General features: G+C 42.5%; 1 protein-coding gene and 1 long non-coding RNA gene across 5 annotated transcripts in view; one reads left to right on the top strand and one right to left on the bottom strand.

Moving 5' to 3' along the window:
* nhsl2 (NHS-like 2) overlaps positions 1 to 23,147 on the bottom strand; it is an 81,669-nt gene that overhangs the window by 20,016 nt on the left and 38,506 nt on the right. For 3 of the 4 annotated variants that reach the window (XM_011487666.4, XM_011487667.4, XM_011487668.4), the window contains exons 2-4: positions 17,520 to 17,741; positions 7,922 to 8,061; positions 3,167 to 3,401 (exon numbers count right to left, since the gene is read on the bottom strand). In XM_011487666.4, the coding sequence (XP_011485968.1) occupies positions 3,167 to 3,401; positions 7,922 to 8,061; positions 17,520 to 17,741 (597 nt within the window). Of the gene's footprint in view, positions 1 to 3,166; positions 3,402 to 7,921; positions 8,062 to 17,430; positions 17,742 to 23,147 lie in introns of those variants that run through there. The other variant, XM_078935931.1, reaches the window with a different exon arrangement.
* Positions 3,303 to 5,584, top strand: LOC105356454 (uncharacterized). The gene is made up of 3 exons (XR_013650913.1): positions 3,303 to 3,442; positions 4,812 to 4,903; positions 5,425 to 5,584. It is a non-coding gene; the product is annotated as an uncharacterized LOC105356454 (long non-coding RNA).

Raw genomic sequence — 23,147 nt, 5'->3', positions numbered from 1 at the left:
TTTATCTGCACTTTTCCAGATGCTCAAAGCCCTTTCAACATGTTCATTATTCATTCAGTCCTCATTCATGCTTGGTGATGGTAACTACTGCTATAGCCACAGCTGCCCTGGGGCAGACTGACAAGGGCGTGGCTGCCAGTACGCACCTATGACCCCACTGACCATCACTCGCATTCACACACCAGTGGAGCCATGCTTGAGGCCCTGAGATGCCTTGCCCAAGGGCACAACAACAGTTGGCTGGGGGGAGCAGGAATTGAACCATCAACCATTCAATTATTAGCTGACCTGCTCCACCGCCTTAGCCACTGTTTAGAGGTTCAACTCCTCAGCTTGACACTCATTGCGTCCCAAGAAACTCGACCACCTAAAAAGGGGTTTTCTTTAGATAACATTAACCGGGGGAAGGCTTTGATTTCTGATATTTTTGTGTTGTAAAGAATCTTTAAGATCAAGTGAGACAAGTGAGTTGGTCTGATGGGGTCTGATAAAACTGGAGCTGAAAAGAAAAATACTTTGATGTTATTATAGATCACAAACTGCAACTCACCAATATAATTTTTTTCAATCTCACACACTGCATCAGGATTTGACAGGTCCCTGTGTATTTGTCGCCCCCTTCTGTTTTTTTCTGCCACTGCAGTCTTTTGTGTTTTTTTTTTTTTTTACTAGAGCCTTTTCTTCTTTTACTAGCAGAGAACCTGCAACCCATCTCCACTTATCCTTGCAGTTCGTAAGCCTCGTTTCCTGCTATTACCAAGTCAGTTAGTCTGGACCTAAACGTTGACTTTTTCTCTGTTTTCATACATCAGCGCCTACTTTTTCTCCCAGAACCAAATGTCAAACGTTTTTTGTGGACCTGTGGACCGAAGATGTTAACGCACACTTTTTTATGGCAATGTTGCAAATGACAAGTCGCAGCAAACACATAAACAACATGTAAGAGTAAGTAAAGGTGAAGGAGGTGAGACAAAGGCGCGTTGCATGGATTTCTCCTTTTTTCAACCCTCCCAAATCCTGTACACTGTGCAAGTGGCCCAGTGATGCTGTTCGCATTAAAGATGCGTACTCCTTAAATGCAGCCAGACAAAAAGAGGAAATTAGTTTGTGTGGACATCCTATATGCGTTCTACAGGTGCTGACGCTTCACCTGCTCACCCTTTGCGTTGGAAACATCCATGCTTACACGCATTTAACTCATCAGGTCACTGTATTTAAATCAGGCAACCTGTAATGAACTCATGGCCACCTTTATGTGAACAGTTTTTCTCCCCTTCACAGGACTTCCACAGATCTTCCGTGCACATACATGTAAACAATGTAATAACGTGACCGACACGTCTCTGCAGGAGGGGCGTTGTTCTCTGTAAAATCTTTATTTAACTATTTTAGCTTTCGTGTGTTCTTATGGATTCAGCACCTTCAAGATGCGCGCCTGTGTGTGTGTGTGTGGGGGGGGGGGCAGCATGTAGCTGTCATGATGAAGAGAGATACTCTCAGCTGGAAGCACTTCCAGACTCTGTATATTGGTGTCATTCTTCCTCTGAGTTCTGCTGACACATTCACAGACCTGCAGGGAACGGCTGCTTCACCAACCCAAGTCAAAGCTGCAGCCTTCAGGCATCAGCAAACTCTTGACTTGTTGATTCTGGGTCCTTGTGGTAAAATAAAATAAAAAATCTGAGCTGGACCGTGCTTTCATGACATCCTACTAGAGCTGACCAATGCTGCTTTCACTTCAGGTTCTGCCTTGGTATGCTGTAATGCTTAGGTGGTTTGGGTAAGGCAGAGTCTTGGGTTGCCATGGTAACAACAGACTGGATGTTGGCTACCTGGCTCACAGGGAGTTGGAGAAGGGGGGGGGGGGGGCACCACAGCAGCAGCAGCATGCATGTTCTGTATCTGCTGCACCAAAAAAAACAATGTGCACTGTTTTTTTTTCTTTGGTCTTGGTTTACTTCTTCTAGTTTTGGTTTGGTATTAATTTGTTACACACTAAGAAATTCCAAAGAAAAAATAACCTTTTTTTTTTTACCCGACTCCGAGGTTAAAAAAGGGACTAACTTTTTCTGGGTTTTTGGGGCTCAGGAAAATATTTTTAAAAATCAAAAATAAAACACACATAAGTTGGGTTAAAATGAAACCACTATTACCCTAAAAATTTGTGTTGCTCCAAAACCCGGCTTAAAGAAATAAAAGGTACTTTATTGGTTTTGTTCTAGTGTTATTTAGGTTTTGTTTTGGTTTAGTTTGGGTGGGGTTCAACTTACGGCTTGGTTTTGGTTCAGTTTGTTTTTGTTTAACCCTTTTAACACCGGACATGCTGCCGGCAACACCTGAATGACATGCATTCTTTGAATGTTGAACGTGAATCAGCTGATTCTGACTCAGAAAAAAGCAGCTTTTTATATCAGTTTTGCACCATTATGCAACACACTGACACAAAGTGTTGCATCATGATGCTAAACCGCTTTTCTCTGCTTCAGAATTACAATAAATACATGAATTACGTAAATGTTTTAAAGTCGAAAGAAGTCAAAAGAATATAAAGAAAGCTTAAGGGTTAAGTTTTGGTTTGGTTTAGGGATTGGTTTGGATTTATTTAGTTCTTTTGGTTTTTGTCGTCCTTGTTGTATAAGTTTACTTAAACAGTTGTTGCTTTTTCTTTTGTCTTTAGGTTTTGTTTGGGTTGTAGTATAGTTTTTAGCTAATACTTGATTTGTCGTTTAACTTTGGTTGGGTCTTGGTTTAGTGTTTAGGTTTGGTTTTGTGTTTACCTAAGAAGAAACAAACATTTTTTAGCTGGTCTTCATATTGTAGCGACCTGGGGGTTGGCCCCGCCTTCAGCTCCTAAGGCTCATGGGAAGTGGGGAGCTTAGGGTGAAACCTTGAGTCAGAGGGCTGGAAGCTGAAGTGACCCTCCATGCTGTTTGGGCTGTATGTGTGCTGGAATAAACAGGCTTGTTGCTTAAAAGCTAATATTGCATCTCTCTACGTTTCTTCCAAGCTGAGACTGTCCGGGGTCGTGCGGTGTATGGGGCACGGACAGCTCTCCATTAGAACCTCTTCATGAGCAGTTGGCTTTCGCTACCCCACTAAAGTGACGGTCCGGCCGGATCGTTACAATATGTTTCACAGCAGCACCAACCCAAACACCTGGTTGTACCTGGGATGCTGAGATGAGACAGCGGCTGTCCTCCAAGCTGCCAGCTGGGCTTCTCTGCAATCGGAGGTGCGGCAGTGATGGAGGCGGCTGCACCGCTGCTACTGTTGCTGCTGCTCCAGCCCAGAAGGGGGCGATCTGAGCTGCATGGGGACTGGGAGGAGGGCGGATGGGTCACAGACCTGAGACCAAACACAGAGGAGGTGGTTTCATCTTCGTAGAGCTGCCTGGATGCCGGCTGGAGAAGAGAAGAAAGACAGCAGTGAGAGTTATATTTCTGTGAGTTAGCTCATTTGATGTGACCCCAATACTGAACTCATTCCCCACACAGTGTTTATCTCCAGAAAGCAGTTTCTTTTTCCTATGATGTTTTTTATTTTTATTTTTGGCTGGTAGTTTTCAGACTTGTGCTGCTTCGAGGGATCATTTCACACCTGAACGTTTCTGCATCCAAGAAGTTAAATAATGTGTGGATCAGAAAACTAACTGAAATCAGCTTTTGTCTGAGGTTCAAACATTTGAACAGTTTTATCTCAATTCTTCAGTCATTTTAATGTGATGTCATCATAATTTCTCTGCTTTAGAGCATTTCTGGTTTCTTCATGTCTTCATAACACGCAGTTTTTGTGTATTAATCCTAGGAGCTGAAGTATTTTACTAAAAGAACCCGTCTAAATGTAAAGGTTGTGGTACGGGGGGATCTTTATCCACACTAACTCAGTTCCAGATGAAGATGTCAGACCGACCTAGAAGGTGACTTGGCCTGGAGCAAAAACCATTTGAAGCATTTCTGCTGAGCAAGCTTCACGCAAGTTAGCAAAGTAAATGTAGAGCTGTTGCTATGCAGGCAAGACATACCAGACACAGTTAAAGTCCCACTCCGATCATCTTTCGATCTCTTTTGAAAACATTTCCAGTGGTCTTTTAATTATGATTGTGTCAATTTTAGCCAAAATCCAAAAACCTGTGTTGTTTTCTGGGACATAGTTTCTGCAGACATAGTTTCTGAGTTGTGGGCTGGACTGTTGATGCAGAGCCCCCCCACCCCTTTGCTGAGAATTCTCTGTTTACACTCTCTCCTGCTAGCCCCTCACACCCCCAAGATAACATTAGCAGTGCAGGAAAAAGGCTGAGCAATATCAGAGCTATCCAGCCGTACCGTTTGGAGCCAGATAACAGCTCAGACGTACTTGGATCTGGTCGTCTGTAAGTGAATGCATCAGATTGGAGCAGAGCGGGGAGCTTCTGACCACTCAGCTTATTTTCTACGTCATGACTACAAAGTGGCGCTTTTGTCATCTGCTCCTGATTCACGACAGTTTGGAAAAAGAAAAACTCAAAAATGCAAATGTGAGCTTTTTTTTTTCATAAATGACCTCCATCATCAGAAAAATTCCACAAGAACATGTTAAAAGCACCATTTTCATTTGAGTGGGTCTTTAAGGGTTTTAAAAAGTTCTAACACCTCCTAGATCTTTCCTATAAAACAACACATGATAATTTCAGATTATAAACTGCTCAAGTTTTCTCGAGTTGATGTCATAAAATGAAAGTTAAAACTAGCAGGCAGTGTTTACTGTTTTTTATCAGTTTCTTGAGAAGCAAAAATATATAATTTACTGAGTTGTAAAATTATCAACATCATCAGCCTGTGCAGGAAAAAGGTCAAGCAGTTCTCCTCCATCACACTGGCAGGGGTTGGAAAGATCGCATCTGAACAACTTCTTCCTTGATTTCACTGTGAGTATTCTCTGAAATAGATAGATTATTTGCGGTTTTCCTGTCAGGTTCTGTGCTCTTAAAACTTCTTTAAAGTCCCCCGATGATTTTTTTTTTTTTAATAAAAACGTTCCTAGTGATGTTTTAGTTAAGGTTATGAAGTTTTTAACCAAAATCAAGCAGCACTGGTTGTGGCTCAGAACTGATTTGATGCTAGCACATGCAGATTGTTGAATTCACTTCCACGCCAAATACAAACAAATGACAGAAAAAAAAAGTGACTATTCGCCTGTAATTTACAAATACATGTGGCCAGTGCTGAACTTTTTACTTGGCTGTACGGACCCAGAGTAAGGGTTAAGTTTAGGATTAAGGGTAATGTCAATGGTACAGACACGATCTGAGGTCCTGCAATGCGATTTGAGCGACCAGCGTGTAAGAAAGGTCTGACAGCAGGGCTGCGCAATTTGGTACCCATCTGACCCAAATCGGGATGGGTACTGTTGGGCGAAGGCGGGTAAACCCTGTACTGTCTGTCGCAGGGCCCATGGAGCTGGAGCGATCCCGATCACTCTGCCGGAAAGCGAGCTGGCGGCCAGACAGAGAGCCGCTGCGGGATGGGGAGCCAGCCTGATCGGGCCTCCTGAACTTTATAATGTTTTTCTTATTTTCATCAAAGCAATAATAAAAAGGCTCCCCTGACTTTATTCTTGTTTTATTTTAATGTATTGTCCTTTCTGGTTAATGCGAGACAGCAAGCCTTCAAACTTGGCCGGAGAGAGAACAGAAATGCAGAAAACACATTTGGGTCTTTAATTTTAATTTTAAATACAAGCGATCAACAACAAAATCCAGCCTTGGACATCCTTAAAGTGATTTAACAGGAGAAATACTCAGAAATGCAAAAATGAAATGATTTCTTATTACATTTGTTCTCTTTCATAAGAAGATTGCCACCTATACATGTCAGAAATGTAAAAAATATGATTTTCATCGGAGAGGGACTTAAAGGTTTTAATAGAGGACCAGACAGGATGGGGTTTTAAGGAAACACAAACTACTGCTCACTTTCTTTGTCATGAACCAGAAGAGAATCAGATGTTTGCTGGAGTGAATAAGCAGCTCTGTGCTCCAACAAGAAACTCCATTTACAGTAGGACTAAAGTGGAAGCAAATGCTTTATTTATGCTGTCATTATTAACATGTACATGAATATTGAAAATCACTCATTAGAATGATTTTAACCCCCCCTTTCCGCCAGTTTTAAAGATTTAAAAAACGGGAGGGGTTGTTTCATTAATAACATATTTTTTCTGGTGCAGCTAGTTCCTGTCAGACAGATCAGAATTTTTGGTTATAAAACAGCAGCAGCAGAGACCTGATGTGCAATATGTCACATTTAACTGAATTTACATGGGATTTAAGTATTTGCTGCTTTGATTTAGAAGAAGAAGAACACAGACAAAAAACTAAAGAGGAAGAGGAGGAAAAAAACTGACATGAACACTGCTTCAGTCATGAGTAAAATATTTGTGACACCTACAGCTGTCAGGAAACGCTTTTCATTTGCCTTCAATGAGGTGATACTGTAGCTGATCCTACATCTGTTTCAGAAATCTGTGACTGGCGAATCTGAGCGAGGGGGCGGGCTCCCGGCATGTGGCCTCTGGATGAGCCACATTAGGCTGAGAAGAAAGCACGATGAGAAATGTCACAACAATCACTTGTGGTTCGGGCTGATTGAGGAGGACAGAACAAAGCTGCTGCTCTGCAGGATCAACTCACAGAGAATCATTCTTTTCCTCATAAGGGAGCCACATTCATGTCTGACTGAAGGATACTGCTGACGTCGATGGTATTGCTTCTAATTACTGCTTATTACGTTGGTAAAAGAGTGGGGTGTCTTAATAAGTAAGACCTCCCCATGATCATAGGTCCATTGGGCTGCTATCTTTCATTGTTTTCTTCCCTGCTTTGGTCCAGAAGCTATTCTCCTCACCTTTTCCAGCCAATCAAAGTCCATTTGCTTCTCCTTTAACCTTCATCTGGGTTTAAATCTCCACCTGGATTCATGTTTCAGTTTCATTCACTCAGATCTTTGTCGTCTGAGAACCAGGACTGAGTTTCAATGTAGGTCTAAAGGTGTAGATGTAAAAAGTTAATTAATTATCACACATTTTAGAGTGTGAAATTTGTTCTCCACATTTAACCCCTCCCCTGCATGAGGAAATGGTCACAGTAGTCACAGTAGTGCTTGGGCATCCTCTGATGGTGTGACCCCCCCTCAATCCAAGCTCTTTCTTCTGAGTGTAAAGCAGGCAGGCAATGGGTCCAATTTAAATCACTTTTGGTATGACCCGACCATGGATTTCAATTTTGGTATGACCCGACCTTGGATTTCCCAAGACGGACACTCTTCCACTTGGCCACTAAGCTGGAATTCCACCAAGTTCCAAACAAAGCCCTTTAACGAGATGCTAATGTGCAGTCAAAGCGTCTTCGGCAGTTGAAGAAACTAGGACAAAATGAAGAATTTGACTGAGAGGAGAGGATTGTGTGTGTGGGGAGGGGGGGGGGGGCTTTTTTAAGGCAGGTGAGTGAGGGCCCGGCACCGAACCCTGTCCAGCTCCACCCACATCCCCCTCAAAGACCTCTGCCCAGGAAGGACCTGCAGGACTGTGGAGACAGGTGGGAGCACGAGTGTGCACCTGTGTGAACCCTTGTGCTATCCTAGGCACTTTACCATTAGGATTTGGGTCATCTAGACCCACTAGACAGTGCTCTGAACCTTTTTTCTTCAAAGATTTGTAATCTTCACTGGTGTCCATGGATTACATGAAATCTTCCCACCTTTATCCACCTTTGTCCTGGTAGGGAGAACACGTCAATGTAAGGGTGGGGTCATCTAAGATAGCACAAGGGTTAAATGATCTCTTGTCACTCTGTTCTTTCTGAAATCAGCATTTTTTCCCAGCAATGTGGAGCCCCCTGATGGTCTCAAGAAGGTGTTTATGTTATGGGTGGGGGGAGCGTGTTTACCAGAAAGATGAAGTCAGGTCTCCTGTTGCTGAGAGAAGTGGGAGAGTGGCTGAGCGACGTGTCGTCCGAGCTCTGAGAGGACGGATGGCGGAAGGTCTGACCACTTAGCTTGGAGTCACACAACAGCTGCTCCTCAAACTCTGTAACAAGCCACAGGACGTCCACACAGAGGAGGACAGGAGTGAGTTTCTCTGCAGGTCACAACACACACACCAGAGAAACACAAAGTCACACAGCGGGGATCTCATGAGCCACAACTCTTTCATCCACTCAAAGCTCTTCAATCTGGTTTTGACCCTTTGTCCTGCAACAGTTTCTCTACTTGACCTCCGTTGGAGCTCTGTTCTCCAGTCGGAACCCACACCCCCAAAGTAAAAATCCAAACCCCAAAATATGAACCCACACCTCCAAAAATGAAACCACACCCCCAAATTATTAAACCATGCCTCCGAAGTGTGAAGTCACACCTTTTAAGACTGAAGATAGAACCCTAAATGTTAAACCACAACCCCAAAATATGAACCCACGCCCCTGAAGCTTGAACCCAATCCCTTGCAGTCTAAACCTTCACCCCCAGTGTGAACCGACATCCCCAAAACATTAAACCACACCCCCTACCCCTGAACCCAAGACCCCCAAAATATTAAAACATAACCCCAAAGTCCAATTTCACACCTCCAATGAATGAATCCACACCTCCAAAGTCTAAACAGGGCTGAGAATTTATAAATTTTTTTATTTTCACTCCCTTTTAGATTTTTGATGTTTACATACCTTTATATACCGTTTACATATCTTAGTTGCTGTTTTACATACATTTTCACAAGTCTGAAATAAATATTTTTGAACTTTTTTAACTAAACCTACAACCTCTGAAGTCTGAACCTACACGTCTAAAGTCCGAAACTACACCGTTGAAGTCTGAACCTACACCTCCAAAGTCTGAACCTACACCGTTGAAGTCTCAACCTACACCTCTGAAGTCTGAACCTACACCTCTGAAGTCTCAACCTACACCTCTGAAGTCTCAACCTACATCTCTGACGTCTGAACCTGCACCTCTAAAGTCCGAAACTACACCGCTGAAGTCTGAAACTACAACCTCAGATGTCTGAACCTACACCCCTGCAGTCACATTCTTGACCTCCTTACCTTCCTTAACCCTCCACAAGCTGCCAAGCAATCCTACCCCAAACCAAAGAGCTGACCCAAACCTCTCTCCATTAAGCTGTCTAACATGCAGACTCACACGCATATGCACGTGCACACTCCTTACTCACACAAACACACACACACACAGAGGTTAAGAGTCACATGAAGCTTTTGGGAGGATAACAGAATTTTTCCAACATTCATGTCTGTAGAAATTGCTGTTTATGTTGTAGTACAACACCTGAAGATTTCTTCACTTTTTTTAGTTAAACAGATTAGACAAGTTTATATATAAGATATAAAAATAAGATTTTATTTGGATTGTTTTTTAAATTCCTCATCTGAACACTGAAGTAAAACAAGAAATCAAAGAAACATGGTGAGAAAAAAAAAACAATCAAGCAACAAGGCAGGACCACTGAAGTTAATCACCAAACCTCTAATGTGACAGCACAATCTGCAAAAAAGAGCAAAACATTTCCCTTTTCTCCACACTCTCACTACAGTCAGACATCAGCTGGTCTTCCGTCACAATCAGCTGTTTCCCAGAGTGTGCTGCATGATGAGCGCAACCAAAAAGACAGAGTACCCTTATCTATCCATCGTCTGCACCTACTTGATTCTAATATGGGTTAGGGAGGGTTTGCTGGAGTCCATTCCAGGGCAGGTGGGTGAACCTTCACAGGTCCATAGTCAGGACCACACATAGACCCCTATGAGGCAGTTCAGAAGCTCCTGTCAACCCAGAACACGTTTTGGTCACTGGGAGCCAAAGACAGCCTTTCCCATAGACAGGGAGAGCTTGCAATTGGAAGCACTCAGGATGGGTGTGAAGCTCGTACAGCTATAATCTTTGAACTAAGTCCTCCAACCACAGAAATGCAAAATGGCGAGAACTTTAAGGTCTAAAGTTCTTTAAAGTCACAGTCCCATCACACATAGCCCTTGTGCAAGGCATTAACCACGCCACCGGGAGCATTGTAGGGTTCAGTGTCCAGCCCAACACTTCAGCACACATGAGGAGACAGAAAGGCAAGGAAACTCAATCAGAGATCGAACGTTCTATCTCTGTGTCACAGCAGCCCAGACAGCAGCCAAACAGCAGCTTGCTCATGTTTTGCATCACACCAAAAACCCTCATGCACGTTTACATGCACACACACAGTCAGTCGGAGTACAGAAGATGGAGCTCTACCATTAAAGTTTTGCTCAGTCAATCTATTTGAACTTTAGTCTATCTGAAGGTGATGATACATTTTCTGTGGCCATTCAGCTTTATCAGTCCTTACCTGAGTTGAGATGTTTCGTTTTATGAGAAAAGATCACATTCTACAAACGTTCTTCTTGACGTAACAAGAAAACAGCTCATCGTTCTTTGTTTTAGAAGCCCTTACACATATTCAGATCTGGATGCTCTCCCCATCTTACAGAACAGTTCCCCCTCAGTCCTTTGCAGAAGCGGTGAAGTCCACAAAGTTCTGCAGAGACTTTAGCGTGAGACAGAGAGTCCAGAAAGAAACAGCTGAAGAGGGCTACAGATCCACACGGCAAAGCACATGAGGCTGCTGTGGAGGGACAATGGGGGCGGGGGGCTGGTGGTGCTCAGGGTGTAAAGGTATGCAGGTCACTCCCATTTCTGCACACACACACACATACACACACAAAGAGAGCGATTAGGGACAACCCACCCCCTCCCGCTGTCCAGACAAGCAGGCCGAGCACTGATGCATCACTAACCCGCCTGTTGTGTTTGTGAGTTCATGGACTTGTGTGTGTGTGTGTGAGTGTTTGGGTGCACGTGCGTCTTCTTCATTGAGGTCTTTATGTAAACAGACAGCTATATGATAAATTATAAAATAAACTAATCCTCATTGATGTCATGAACCCGCCCCCCATCCCACCCCACCCCCTTGTTTGTTTATTTCATCTGTGCTCAGTTAACCTAACTGTCCTGAGCCACATGCATGTGCTCACGTGAAATGTGGGTCACGCTTTTCTCTGTCCTCAAGTAAGACGGGGAGAAGGATAGTAACAATAACCTTCTATCACCACAACCATAAGGGGGTAGGGGGTGGGGAGCTGAGTTTACTACATGCAAATGCTTGTGCAAGTCTCCTTTTGTTTGCATCCCTGTTAGAGCTCACATCTTTCTGTCATTTACAGTCTGCTGGGTGCGTGCATGTGCAGAAACATGCTGGTGGGAATGGGTGGTTGGTGCCCCGCTTCATGATGGGTCTCTGAGTAAATCTTAGTTCTATGTCTTCCTTTAGATATATCCTTAAATACGAACAATATAGAAATATCTTAGTTGAAGTCAACCTAGGTTGCACTGGGCAGTTTCCTCACCTACTTTACTGTAAACCTTTCCTCTATTAACCCTCTTTCCTACCCAAAAAATTTAAATATTAGTAATGCGTTCCTACCATATCTGCAGATGGAAATCAGGCTATGGCACAATTAACAGTTGTTTTATTGCTTTTTTATGTTTTATCAGAAGTCGCAATTTTTTTCATGTTCAGTGGTCTCTTTCCTCTCAAGCAAGGGTCACATCGCCCTCGGCAATGCGCCTTCAAGCAACCACTTCCATTGAAAAGTCTATGTACAACATTTCACTGATTGACTTGGGACTTGGATCTGGTCGCGACGTCTGGATGATGTCCCTTTTCATTGATGGAAGTACCAACTATTTGAAAATTGATCATGGAGGAGAAATTAACAATTGCACTTTGTGAAACCAAGTCTTTCATATATTGGAATAAAGCTGTGAAAGAAAAATTCTGGAGCATGATTTGCAAGATTTGCACCGCTTCCACATTGTGCATTAAGCCTCTTTCAACTGTAGGTACATGTGCTAGTATCAGGTAGCAACAGTCCAATGCCAACACTATATGCTAAACGTGCATTCAAGAATGTAGGTGTTGCGCGTTTAGAACATTTAGGGCATTTTTGAACGAGCGTCACATGCTTGGTGTGAACGTAGCATCAGACTAAACTGTTTACTACAGAAACTCTATATTACTAAGTCAACTTCTACTGGAGGATTTCACCAAATATTCTATTTAGAGGGCGTTTTCCTCTCCACTATCACTTTTTGCTTTTCACTTCAGGGATTGAATAGAAAATTCTCCCATGTAAACCGTTAGTTAATTATGTAAGTTGTTATTATACAATTAGGACAAGCTGGTTTCATTAGAACAGATTAGATTGCAGCTGTGATAATTATCAAAGGTCAGTTTAATGTTTTACATTTTGTGCAGTGCCTTGAGATGACCAAAGTTGTATCAAGGGACCATTGAATTATATTAATGTAATGAAATTAAACAAAATATTTGTCTCAGAAAGGTCATTCAAGATTTAGAGTAAATGTTTCATAATAGAAAGTCTACTTTCCTTCCATTTATATGATCAAAACATACAGCGGATAAACAACCTAGATTGTATACCATAGAAAATTGTTTTATAGTGATAAAGTTAGATGTTAGAGACTTATGGTTTCACGATGTAACCAGAGAAAAATCAGTTTCTGGTTCTTTAAATGTTCTGTCAGCTTGAATCAGCATCGCGATGAAGATGGCAGACCTGACAGTTGTTTACAAGACAATCTGAGACATCTGAACAAGGTCCAGACTCAAAGACAGATTAAAAAAAAAGAATAAATGGGGGAACATTAGCTGGGATGACTGCAGCGTTTAGAGGATTTTAAAAATAAACTTTAAGAGTTTGGTAGAGATTCACAATGAAAGAAATTTTTACCTAGACCAGAGATGGAATAAACTGGGCTGCCGCTCCGTGTTACACAGTCATTGTTTTGGTTTAAAGAGCAGTTTTATTTATAATAAAAACCAGTGTGTCAAGGTTGGAAAGAATATCAAACTGGCTAAAAATCCAGGTTGCTGAAGTTTACAAGTAAAGCCTTCAAGTAAACAGAAGCTTTGGGAAGCATGTCAACCACTACTGTCAATAAAAGGTCACAGAAAGGTTTTAAAAACAGGTTTCTCCTGCAAAGTTTTACAAATACGCAGGAATTCAGCAACCGTTATTAACCTCAGCAGATTCAAAAATTGCGTGCCCCAATGGGTCTAAAAAAATGGGTCCAAGACACTGGCGTGTCTGTGACATGTCAAGGAAAACTGTCACAGTGTGTGAACATGACAGGAAGTTGACACAGGTGTGCGTGAATATGTCAGGAAGTTGACACAGGTGTGTGTAAACATGTCAGGAAGTTGACACAAGTGTGTGTGAACATGTCAAAAAGCTGACACAGGCGTGTGTGAACATGTCAGGAAATTGACACAGGTGTGTGTGAACATGACAGGAAGTTGACACAGGTGTGTGTGAACATGACAGGAAGTTGACACAGGTGTGTGTGAACATGTCAGGAAGCTGACACAGGTGTGTGTGAACATGTCAGGACGTTGACACAGGTGTGTGTGAATATGTCAGAAAGTTGACACAGGTATGTGTGAACATGTCAGGAAGCTGACACAAGTGTGTGAACATGACAGGAAGCTGACACAGTTGTGTGTGAACATGTCAGGAAGTTGACACAGGTGTGCGTGAATATGTCAGGAAGTTGACACAGATGTGTGTAAACATGTCAGGAAGTTGGCACAAGTGTGTGTGAACATGTCAAGAAGCTGACACAGGCGTACGTGAACATGACAGGAAGCTGAAACAGGTGTGTGTGAACATGTCAGGAAGCTGAAACAGGTGTGTGTGAACATGTCAGGACGTTGACACAGGTGTGTGTGAAAATGTCAGAAAGTTGACACAGGTATGTGTGAACATGTAAGGAAGCTGACACAAGTGTGTGAACATGACAGGAAATTGACACAGTTGTGTGTGAACATGTCAGGAAGTTGACACAGGTGTGTGTGAACATGTCAGGAAGCTGAAACAGGTGTGTGTGAACATGTCAGGACGTTGACACAGGTGTGTGTGAACATGTCAGGATGTTGACACAGGTGTGTGTGAAAATGTCAGAAAGTTGACACAGGTATGTGTGAACATGTAAGGAAGCTGACACAAGTGTGTGAACATGACAGGAAATTGACACAGTTGTGTGTGAACATGTCAGGAAGTTGACACAGGTGTGTGTGAACATGTCAGGAAGTTGACACAGGTGTGTGTGAACATTTCAGGAAGCTGACACAGTCGTGTGTGAACATTTCAGAAAGCTGACACAAGTTTGTGTGAAATGTCAAAAGACTGACACAGGTGTGTCTGAATATGTCATAAAGTTGACACAGGTGTGCGTGAACATGTCAGAAAACTGACACAGGCGTGTGGGAACATGTCAGAATACTGACACAGGTGTGTGTGAACATGTCAAAGAAAGTTGATACAGGTGTGTGAGTGTGTGTGTGTATAGGTGTGTGTGTGTGAATGTGCTTAAATTTTTGACACAGACAGCTTTTACAGGTATGCATGAACATGATAAGGGAAGCCTGTAGCTGAGTTTGTGAAAATTGAAAAGACTAATGACACATGGCCAAGCATGTATCTAAAAAATAGTTGAGAATAGTAAATATGATTATTCACTGGTGTATGTCAATGTGTCAAAGAAACCGGACACAACGGTGGTCCTGAAGTGCAAATCACACCAACAAATCACTTGACACAAAACACATTAAAGATCAAAACAACACTTAAATAAATAAATAGTAATAAAAAAAACAACATTTCAGAAATCATTACAAAGTAATAAAAAATAAACAAACTAAAACGGCAACGTTTTAGAAAACAAACGTAATTTTCAATAAAAATGAAATGTTAAATACAAAACACATTAATAAACAGGAAAAAGTAGGAACTACAGGACATCGCTGATAAGATAATGACGTTTCATTTTTTAAGTTGACATTGAGTTTTTTTCGAATGCGTTTTCAATGTCCTAATACTAACAAATGTTTTATGATCTGTATGGAGCATATCCAGTATTGCTTCATGCAAAATACCTTGAATGAAGGTTGAAATCAGTGATGTCCCATAGTACTTAACCTTTCTGGATTTCTATTGACTAACTACCCATTCCCATGTTCAAGTGAACATGGAAAGATATCTGATAACCTTTCATTTTGATTTCCGGAAGAAGAAAAATTCCCAACAACTTTTTTTCATTTCAGTTTTTGGAATGTTTTTATTTCTTAAATGTAATGTTGTTTTTTACTGTATTTTTTGCTTTGCATTTTTAATTGTTGTATTGATCTTTAATGTGTTTTTGCATTGAGTGATCTGTTGGTGTGGTTTGTTCATCTGGGCCACTTTATGACACAGGTGTGTGAACTTTTAAGAAAGCGTATTTATCTGCCGCTTTGTCTTTTGCCTTGTATTCATTTTGTGACAATTATTGTTAATAATTTATTTTACAGTGTGTGGCAAACAAGTATACCACTATGCATAATCTGCTCAGCTCTCCTGTAGCAGTCTTATAAGTGTGGGTATAATCTCAGGTTAAACTCAGGTCAACCAAAAAAACAAGAATGACGGCGAGAAAACACAGACTCTTTAAGTTATGAAGATCAGCCTTAAACACCCTTTCTGCTAGTCCTTGGCCCCTTTTGCTCTCCAACCCTGTTACCTTACCTTTATTCATTGTTATTCTCCCGGCTCGTCCAATAGGATCTTTTCCTCCATATAATTAATCTTCTCCCCTGTTTTACATTTCGCTGTTATCTTTTTCTCTTTCCTCCAGGCTGCATCACAGAAAATCTGCTTCAACTCCCAAATTTTCCTGTGGCCATTTGCTGTTCTGTGTCCCCTTGGCAGCCAGACTCAGGTGTAGATCCAGTTTATGTTTCCCTTTGATGAATATTAGTGGCTTTCACAGTGAGAAGTCCATATCATATTGCCAGACCAGAAGACGTTAAAAGGATTTGACAGATTAAAAAGGAAACTTGAGACATTTCAGACCATGGAGTTCATATTATTTTTACAGACTGCAACACTGTCATGCGGCTATGACAGCTGCTCATTGGGGGCTATCTGTGTTAACACTGATGACACACACAAAACGTGAGTTTGCATGACAGTGAAAAGACCATGTTACTGCTATGTCATTAGGACAGATCCTCTTCTGATGCTTAATGCCACGAAGAACAAGGTCTTTTTTCCCAGAATTATGTAGATTGCTACCCCTCCCCCACCAAGGAAATAGTTTTAATGGAGAACATCAGTTATACAAAAGAGAAATATAAACACAATGTTGCAGTAAGTTGACCAAATGTCTGAAAACGTTTTCACCACAGAAGTGTTCAAAAAACACAAATGGGACACAAATGGGAGTGTAAAGCTACGTTCACTCCGCCCTCAGCAACGTACGTTCATGCTGCCACTTCCAATGACAAGTTTTTCCTGACACAACCCTGTATTTTATCTGGGGACCGGCACAGTGGGACCCAGACTTGGGCCCCCCTGTGGCTAAACAGTTAGGCAGTGGCGTGACGGGTCTTGGCCAAGAACCCAAGCTGGATGAAGCTCATCGAGCCCCCTGGAAATCAAACTCTGATATCCCATGGGCCAGTCCTGCAGATAACCAACTGATCTGTGCAGCCCCCCTTTTGCTTTATTAAATTATCTGCAATTATTGTAAAGAATAAAGGAGACTACTTCACAGATTTAGTCTATTCCCGGGTTATTTTTAGAATATGACTCCCAGGGTAAACAAGGGAACACTTAAAGACAAAAATGTGAGTTTGACAAAAACGTGAGTGGGATAAAAAACACGAATGTGACATTAACGTAATGGTGAGACACAAGCATGACTGTGACACACAACCAAAGAGTCACGTAGACGTCAGTCTCTAGAGTTTTTCTAAAGAAACGTCATCAGTCAGCAGATGAACACTAAAGATTGTTTTTGAGCAGCCAAGCCCACACCAAGATCGCTTGACCCAATGGAGGGGCCGAAGCTGAGAGCCCCCCTTCCTTCCCTCCCTCCTCCTCATTACATTCAGACACAGTTTTGACAGGAGGAGGTGACACTAACCAGCTTCCAGCACAGATTTCTGTAAACACACACACATATGCACGTCAGTCACGTGCCCCATGTCATCATGGGGAAAACAACACAACTGCAGCTTCAAGGTGAGTCCATGCACATCATCATCACAGCCGCTCCTATAAGGTGCGTGCACATATGCATGCACGTATGCAGACACGTGTGTGCTAATGGCATAAACAGCGTAAACAGCAGGAAAACATCATATCTACACATACATATGACCATGGTCCATCAGCGCACACGCATGTAAACACAACGCTCCTGCCACAGCTTTCCACCCACTCAAAACATAGTATCCTTCGGACTTCATTCCATCCATCCATTCATCCTTCCATCCTCCTTTCATCTACTTCACCTTCTATAAATCCATCCCCATGTCCATCATTCGATTCCATTCATCCATCCTCCCATCCTTTCCTATGGATCTCCTCCCTCTATCCTTACCTTGCAGCAGGCTCTGGAGGTTGAGCTGCGCCTGCTGGTGCAGCTCCTCGACACAGTCCGGCCTGCTCCACGAGCCGAACACGTTCACGCTCTGTTGCCATGGCAACCTGAATTGGGCCGTGCTGCTGCCTCCACTGCCACTGCTGCTGTGGTTTGCATCGCCTTGGCTACTGCTGCTGCCGCCGCCGCGCCTGCCGCTCTCTGCCTCCAAACTGCTGCTGGCTGCGAGAGGAGGAGGAGGAAGAGGAAAGGGAGAGAGCGGGAATAAATGTGGAGAGGAAGTGATGGATTAAGAGAAGAAGTGAAATGATTATTGAAATATGTAAATGAAAAGCAGGAAAGGAAGAAGAGAACAAACAAACAAGAAGACAGAGTGATCAAATGAATAAACAGGAGAAGTATGAAAAGGTGAAAGCAAAAAACAGAATATACGGAAAATGAAAGCAAATTTAAGGAAAATAGGAGATGTGGAAGAGAAGGGGAAGAGGGGAGAGAAAAAGACATGTAAATAAAAATGGATGAATTAGCATAACTAATACCCAGAGATGTAGTTTACGTAACACTGTGTTGTCAGGAAGAACAAGGGCCGAGGAAGGAAGGAAGGAAAGCAGGAAAGAAGGAGGAAAAGGTGGGAGGGAAAAGGGAGGGAAGGATGGATTGAGGGGTAGAGGATAAAAAAATGTAGTTTTAAAAGGGGAAGAGAGGTAAAGAGCAGAACTGCAGAGTAATCAGAGGGAAGCACTTGATTAGCCAAGAAAAGGAAGAAGAGGGAGGAGATAGAAAGGGAGGGGGAGGAGAAGACTGGATTAGGGCGGGGATAAATTAGAGGGGGAGGCAAATGAAATATGCAGGGAAGAGAACAGTAGACTGTTGTCAGAAAAGACGTATCATGTGATTGAAGCAAAGAAGAGAGTAAAAGCAGAAATAACCCCACTTCAGGATCTTTTAACTCGGAAAAGGAACTCATTGCTGCTGCTTTACAGTGAGGTCACTGATTGGCTGTACAGTTTATCTGTTTTTCCCCTTAAAAAGACTTGTGAGAAAATAATTGAATGATTTGCTCCTCAGCTAAACATCCACAAGAGAAGAAATACTCATTTGTGATCTTTAACCATCCAAGAACCAACATCTGCTCCCACACAGGCTTGCACAAACCTTCTAAACCCCTCCTGGATCAAAGCACACTTTAAAGCAAAAGAAAGTGCTGGCTGAGATCTCCAGAGTCAAAGCACCTGAGTCTGTGATGAAACACACAGAGACTGAGAAGAACAGTGTCCCAGTTGATTCAAAATAAACAATATGTGAATCATGACGATATTTTACCTAAAAGTCTACAAACTTCTTTTAAGAAAGTCTGCTAAAGGGTTTAAAGTACAACGATAAAACATCAGCTTCACTCTAATGAAATGAAAAAACTCATTTTCAAATGTATTTGTTGCTTTGACTTGTCCATCCATCTCCTTAATTCACTGCATCCCTTTTGGGGTCGGGCAAAGACAGGGTACACCCTAAACAAGTAGGTCTGTTGCAGGGCCACACAATCACACCCAGGGGCAATTTATAGTCATCAATTACCCCATAAAGGATGTTTTTGAACTGGGGAGGAAGCCAGAGTGCCAGAAGAAAACCCAGGCGTGTGAAAAGAGAGGACACGGAAACTTCACACAAAAAGGTCCCAGCTGGGATTTGAACCCTTGTGAGGCAGAAGTGATAACCACTGTGCCACAGTGGAGTCCTACTTTGACTTGTAGAACATAAAACAAACAATTGTGATTGTTTTTCTGCATCATGTTGGTGATGGGTTCTGTTTAAGATGAACATAAAGTGCTTTGACTCCCATGAGTGCTGACCCTGTTGACCCAGTTAAGCTGCGGTTCATCTAGAAACAACGCTGCTCAAGTTCTGACAAAAACTTGAAACCGTGCTTGGTTTCAAGTGTCTTCATGGTTTTGAACCAAAGTACATTACCAAGACTGGGTTGGCATCTCTGGATCTGCCCTAAGTTGGCTCAAGTCGTATCTAGAAGACAGGAAATACTTGTGACTTGTGTCTCAGACTACATGGCCTTGACTTGTGGTGTGCCCCAGGGATCGATCCTGGGACCCCTTCTGTTCAACCTCTACATGCTGCCACTAGGGCAGTTAATACGCAGTAACAACATATCTTATCACAACTATGCAGATGATACTCAGATCTATGTGTCACTGACAACAGGTGAATATGGGCCGGTGGATTCACTCAGCCACTGCCTCCAACAGATCAGTGCGTGGATGCAGAACAACTTTCTCCAGCTAAACTCAAACAAGACCGAAGTTATTATTTTTGGCCCACAGAAACAAAGAGAAAGTGTCAGCAGCTACCTTCATTCTCTGTCTCTTAAACCCTCAAATCAAGTCAGAAATCTAGGGGTAATCATGGACTCTGACCTGAACTTTAACAGCCATATCAAGTCAGTAACATCAGCGGCATTTTACCATCTGAAAAACATTGCCAAAATTAAAAACATAGTGTCAAAGCCAGACCTGGAGATACTTATTCATGCATTTGTCTCCAGTAGGTTAAACTACTGTAACGGCCTGCTCGCCGGCCTCTCCAAACAAGCTGTAAAACAGCTTCAGTACATCCAGAATGCTGCTGCTCGAGTCCTGACCAAAACCAGGAAGTATGATCACATTAGTCCTGTCCTCAGGTCTCTGCACTGGCTCCCTGTACCTCAAAGAATAGACTTCAAAGCAGCTCTGCTTGGGGCCGGCCTCCTGTTGATTCCCAGAGTCAGAACTAAACAAGGGGAATCAGCGTTTCAATATTCTGCAGCTAAAATCTGGAACAGCCTCCCTGAAGTCGTAAGACAGGCGTCTTCTGTGTTCATGTTCAAATCTAGACTTAAAACATTTCTGTTTAGCCGTGTATATGACTGAAAGGTCCTATCTGCACTTTTCTTTCCTTTCCTTCCTTTCTTTTTAAATCAATTTTCAAATTTTTTCTTTTATTTTAAAGTAAACTTTACGTTGATTATTTCTATGATGTATTGTGATTTTAATGCATTTTTCTGTTTTGTGAAGCACCTTGAATTACTTTGTGTTGTACGAATTGTGCTATACAAATAAACTTGCCTTGCCTCTCCTTGCCTATTACTGACATGTTGGTCCTTAATAAATCTGAAAGTGTTCAAGTCCAGAAAGGAAGAAAGTCCAGAATGGTTGGGAGTCCAACCCCTCTCCAGGGATTAAGTTTCAACCCAGGCTGTGGGTGGAGGTGAGCCCGACTATATCTACCCGGTACCTCTTGACCTCCCACACAAGTTCAGGCTGCAGTGGCTCAGGTGGTAGAGCAGGTCGTCCAATAACCGCAGGGTCAGTGGCTCAATCCCCGCTCCCCCCAGCCAGCCGTCATTGTGTTCTTGGGCAAGACACTTCACCCTCCCTGCCTCCAGTGCGGCTCCACTGGTGTGTGAATGTGCATGAATCTCCTGATGATGAGGGGCCATAGGTGCAAACTGGCCACGCCTCTGTCAGTCTGCCCCAGGGCAGCTGAGGCTACGTCAGTAGTTACCATCACCAAGTATGAATGAGGAGTGAATGAATAATGGATACATTGTAAGCGCTTTGAGCAACAAGAAAAAGCACAGATAAATCTAATCTATTATTATTATTATGTGAGACCGAGTGAATGTGGCGTCACCCATAGAAAATGTATTACTTTTATCCATCCATTTTCTAAAACCATTTTACCCCTTACAGGGACACGGGGCTGCCAGAGCCTGAATCGTTCAGTGTTGGGCAAAGCCGGCTGCTGTCGTTACCAACTCATTAGAACTCAGTCGTCTGCCTTTATTTGCAGACCTTATCTGCTCGAAGACAAAGTTTTCTCATGTGTGTTTGTGTGCAAGTTTCAAGTGCATGCACTAGAAGTATGTTTGTATACAGACAACACACAATTATAAATCTACCTGGAAAGAATCACGAGGAGATGCTTGCTGCCAGAGTGTAGTTAAAAAACAACAACATTAATTTCCACCTGTAGTTCCTGGACAGATTGTTGCATTACTGATAGCAAAGATTGTTGTTTGTGATAAGTAGACCAGTCAATAAACAACAGATACAGCTAGCTGTCAAACAGTGAGAGTCAATCTGCCAACATTAAACTGAATTCATGCCAACATCCAACCTTTTACTAACACACACATGCACACAATATCACTCACTCTGTCAGGAGTCCAATATTAACATACACACACCGTTTTAGGTACATAGCTGGAGGTGAAAGTAGATTTTTCTTTTTGCCGGTACTATAAAAAGTTTCATCAACATACATTTTTTAATTGCAGTAAATGCAGATTAGGGGTGTAATAATTTTTTTTTAACTTGTCGTGTCCAACAGCTGAGCATACAGATGAAAGCGCACGCGTTCAGTACAAACACTTACGTGTTGACCAGTCAGGTGCGATTGAAAAGAAAAAAAGAGAGGTTGAAATAAAGTTTTTTTTTTTTAAAAGAGCTCCCATAAAGGAGTTGGTTCTTGTCTTTCACTCCAAACAACAGCTCTAAAAGAGCTGTTTCATATGCGACCGACGCATAACTATTGTTTAGGCAAGCGACAGAATTAGCAATAACGTGAGAGGAGAGAGGGACGTAGATCACATTTTGTGGACACTATAAACCACAGAGACGCTAAAATGATGAGATAAAGTGCTGCCTGGTTCACAGTTTTAGCGGCATCAGCCTGCAGCTGCTTTATACAAAAGCAGCTGATCTTCTGGCCAGTACGGCTTACCTCCGCCAGATCTTATACCGGTACACAGTACCGGACCGTTGAGCTCTGCATATAGCAACATGTTTCCACACTCACAATCTGAGTGTATGTGTTTGTGGGAACATACAGTTTTTTGTGTACATGTGTATTTTTGTGTGCATATTTTTGGATTATGAGCCTGCACATACACTACCTTACCAAAAGTATTGGCTCACCTTGAGTCACATGAAGTGAAGTGCCATCCCATTCCTAACCCATAGAGTTCAATATGATGTCAGTCCACCTTTTGCAGCTATTACAACTTCAGCTCTTCTGGGAAGACTGTCCACAAGGTTGAGGGGTGTGTTTTAGGAATTTTGGACCATTCTTTCAAAAGCGCATTGGTGAGGTAACACACTCATGTTGGTGGAGAAGGCCTGGCTCTCAGTCTTCGCTTTAATTCATCCCAAAGGTGTTCTATCGGGTTCAGGACTTGCTTTGTGCATTGGTGTACAAGGGGCCTACTCCAAACTGTTCCCATACGGTTGAGAGCAGGGAATTGTCCAAAATGTGTTGGTATCCTGAAGCCAAGCCCAAGTCCTGAAAATAAACCCTACACCATAATTCCTCCTTCATCAAATGTCACTTTTACCACAATGCAGTCTGAACTCTACTGTTCTCCTGCAACCTCCAAACCCGGACTCCTCTATCAGATTGCCAGATGGAAAAGTGTGATTCATCGCTCCGGAGAAGGTGTCTCCACTGCTCTAGAGTCCAGTGGCAGCGTGCTTTACACCACTGCACCCGAAGCATGGCATTGCACTTGGTGATGTGTGGTTTGGAGGCAGCTGCTCAGCATTGGAAACTCATTCCACGAAGCTCTCTGTGTTCTGTACT

Source organism: Oryzias latipes, chromosome 18 (assembly GCF_053564925.1).
Source record: "Oryzias latipes strain Hd-rR chromosome 18, Olatipes_Hd-rR_3.1".
In the NCBI taxonomy this organism is placed as follows: Eukaryota; Metazoa; Chordata; class Actinopteri; order Beloniformes; family Adrianichthyidae; genus Oryzias; species Oryzias latipes.
Note: the sequence above shows the minus strand (reverse complement) of the source record. Positions and strands in the feature narration are given on the sequence as shown.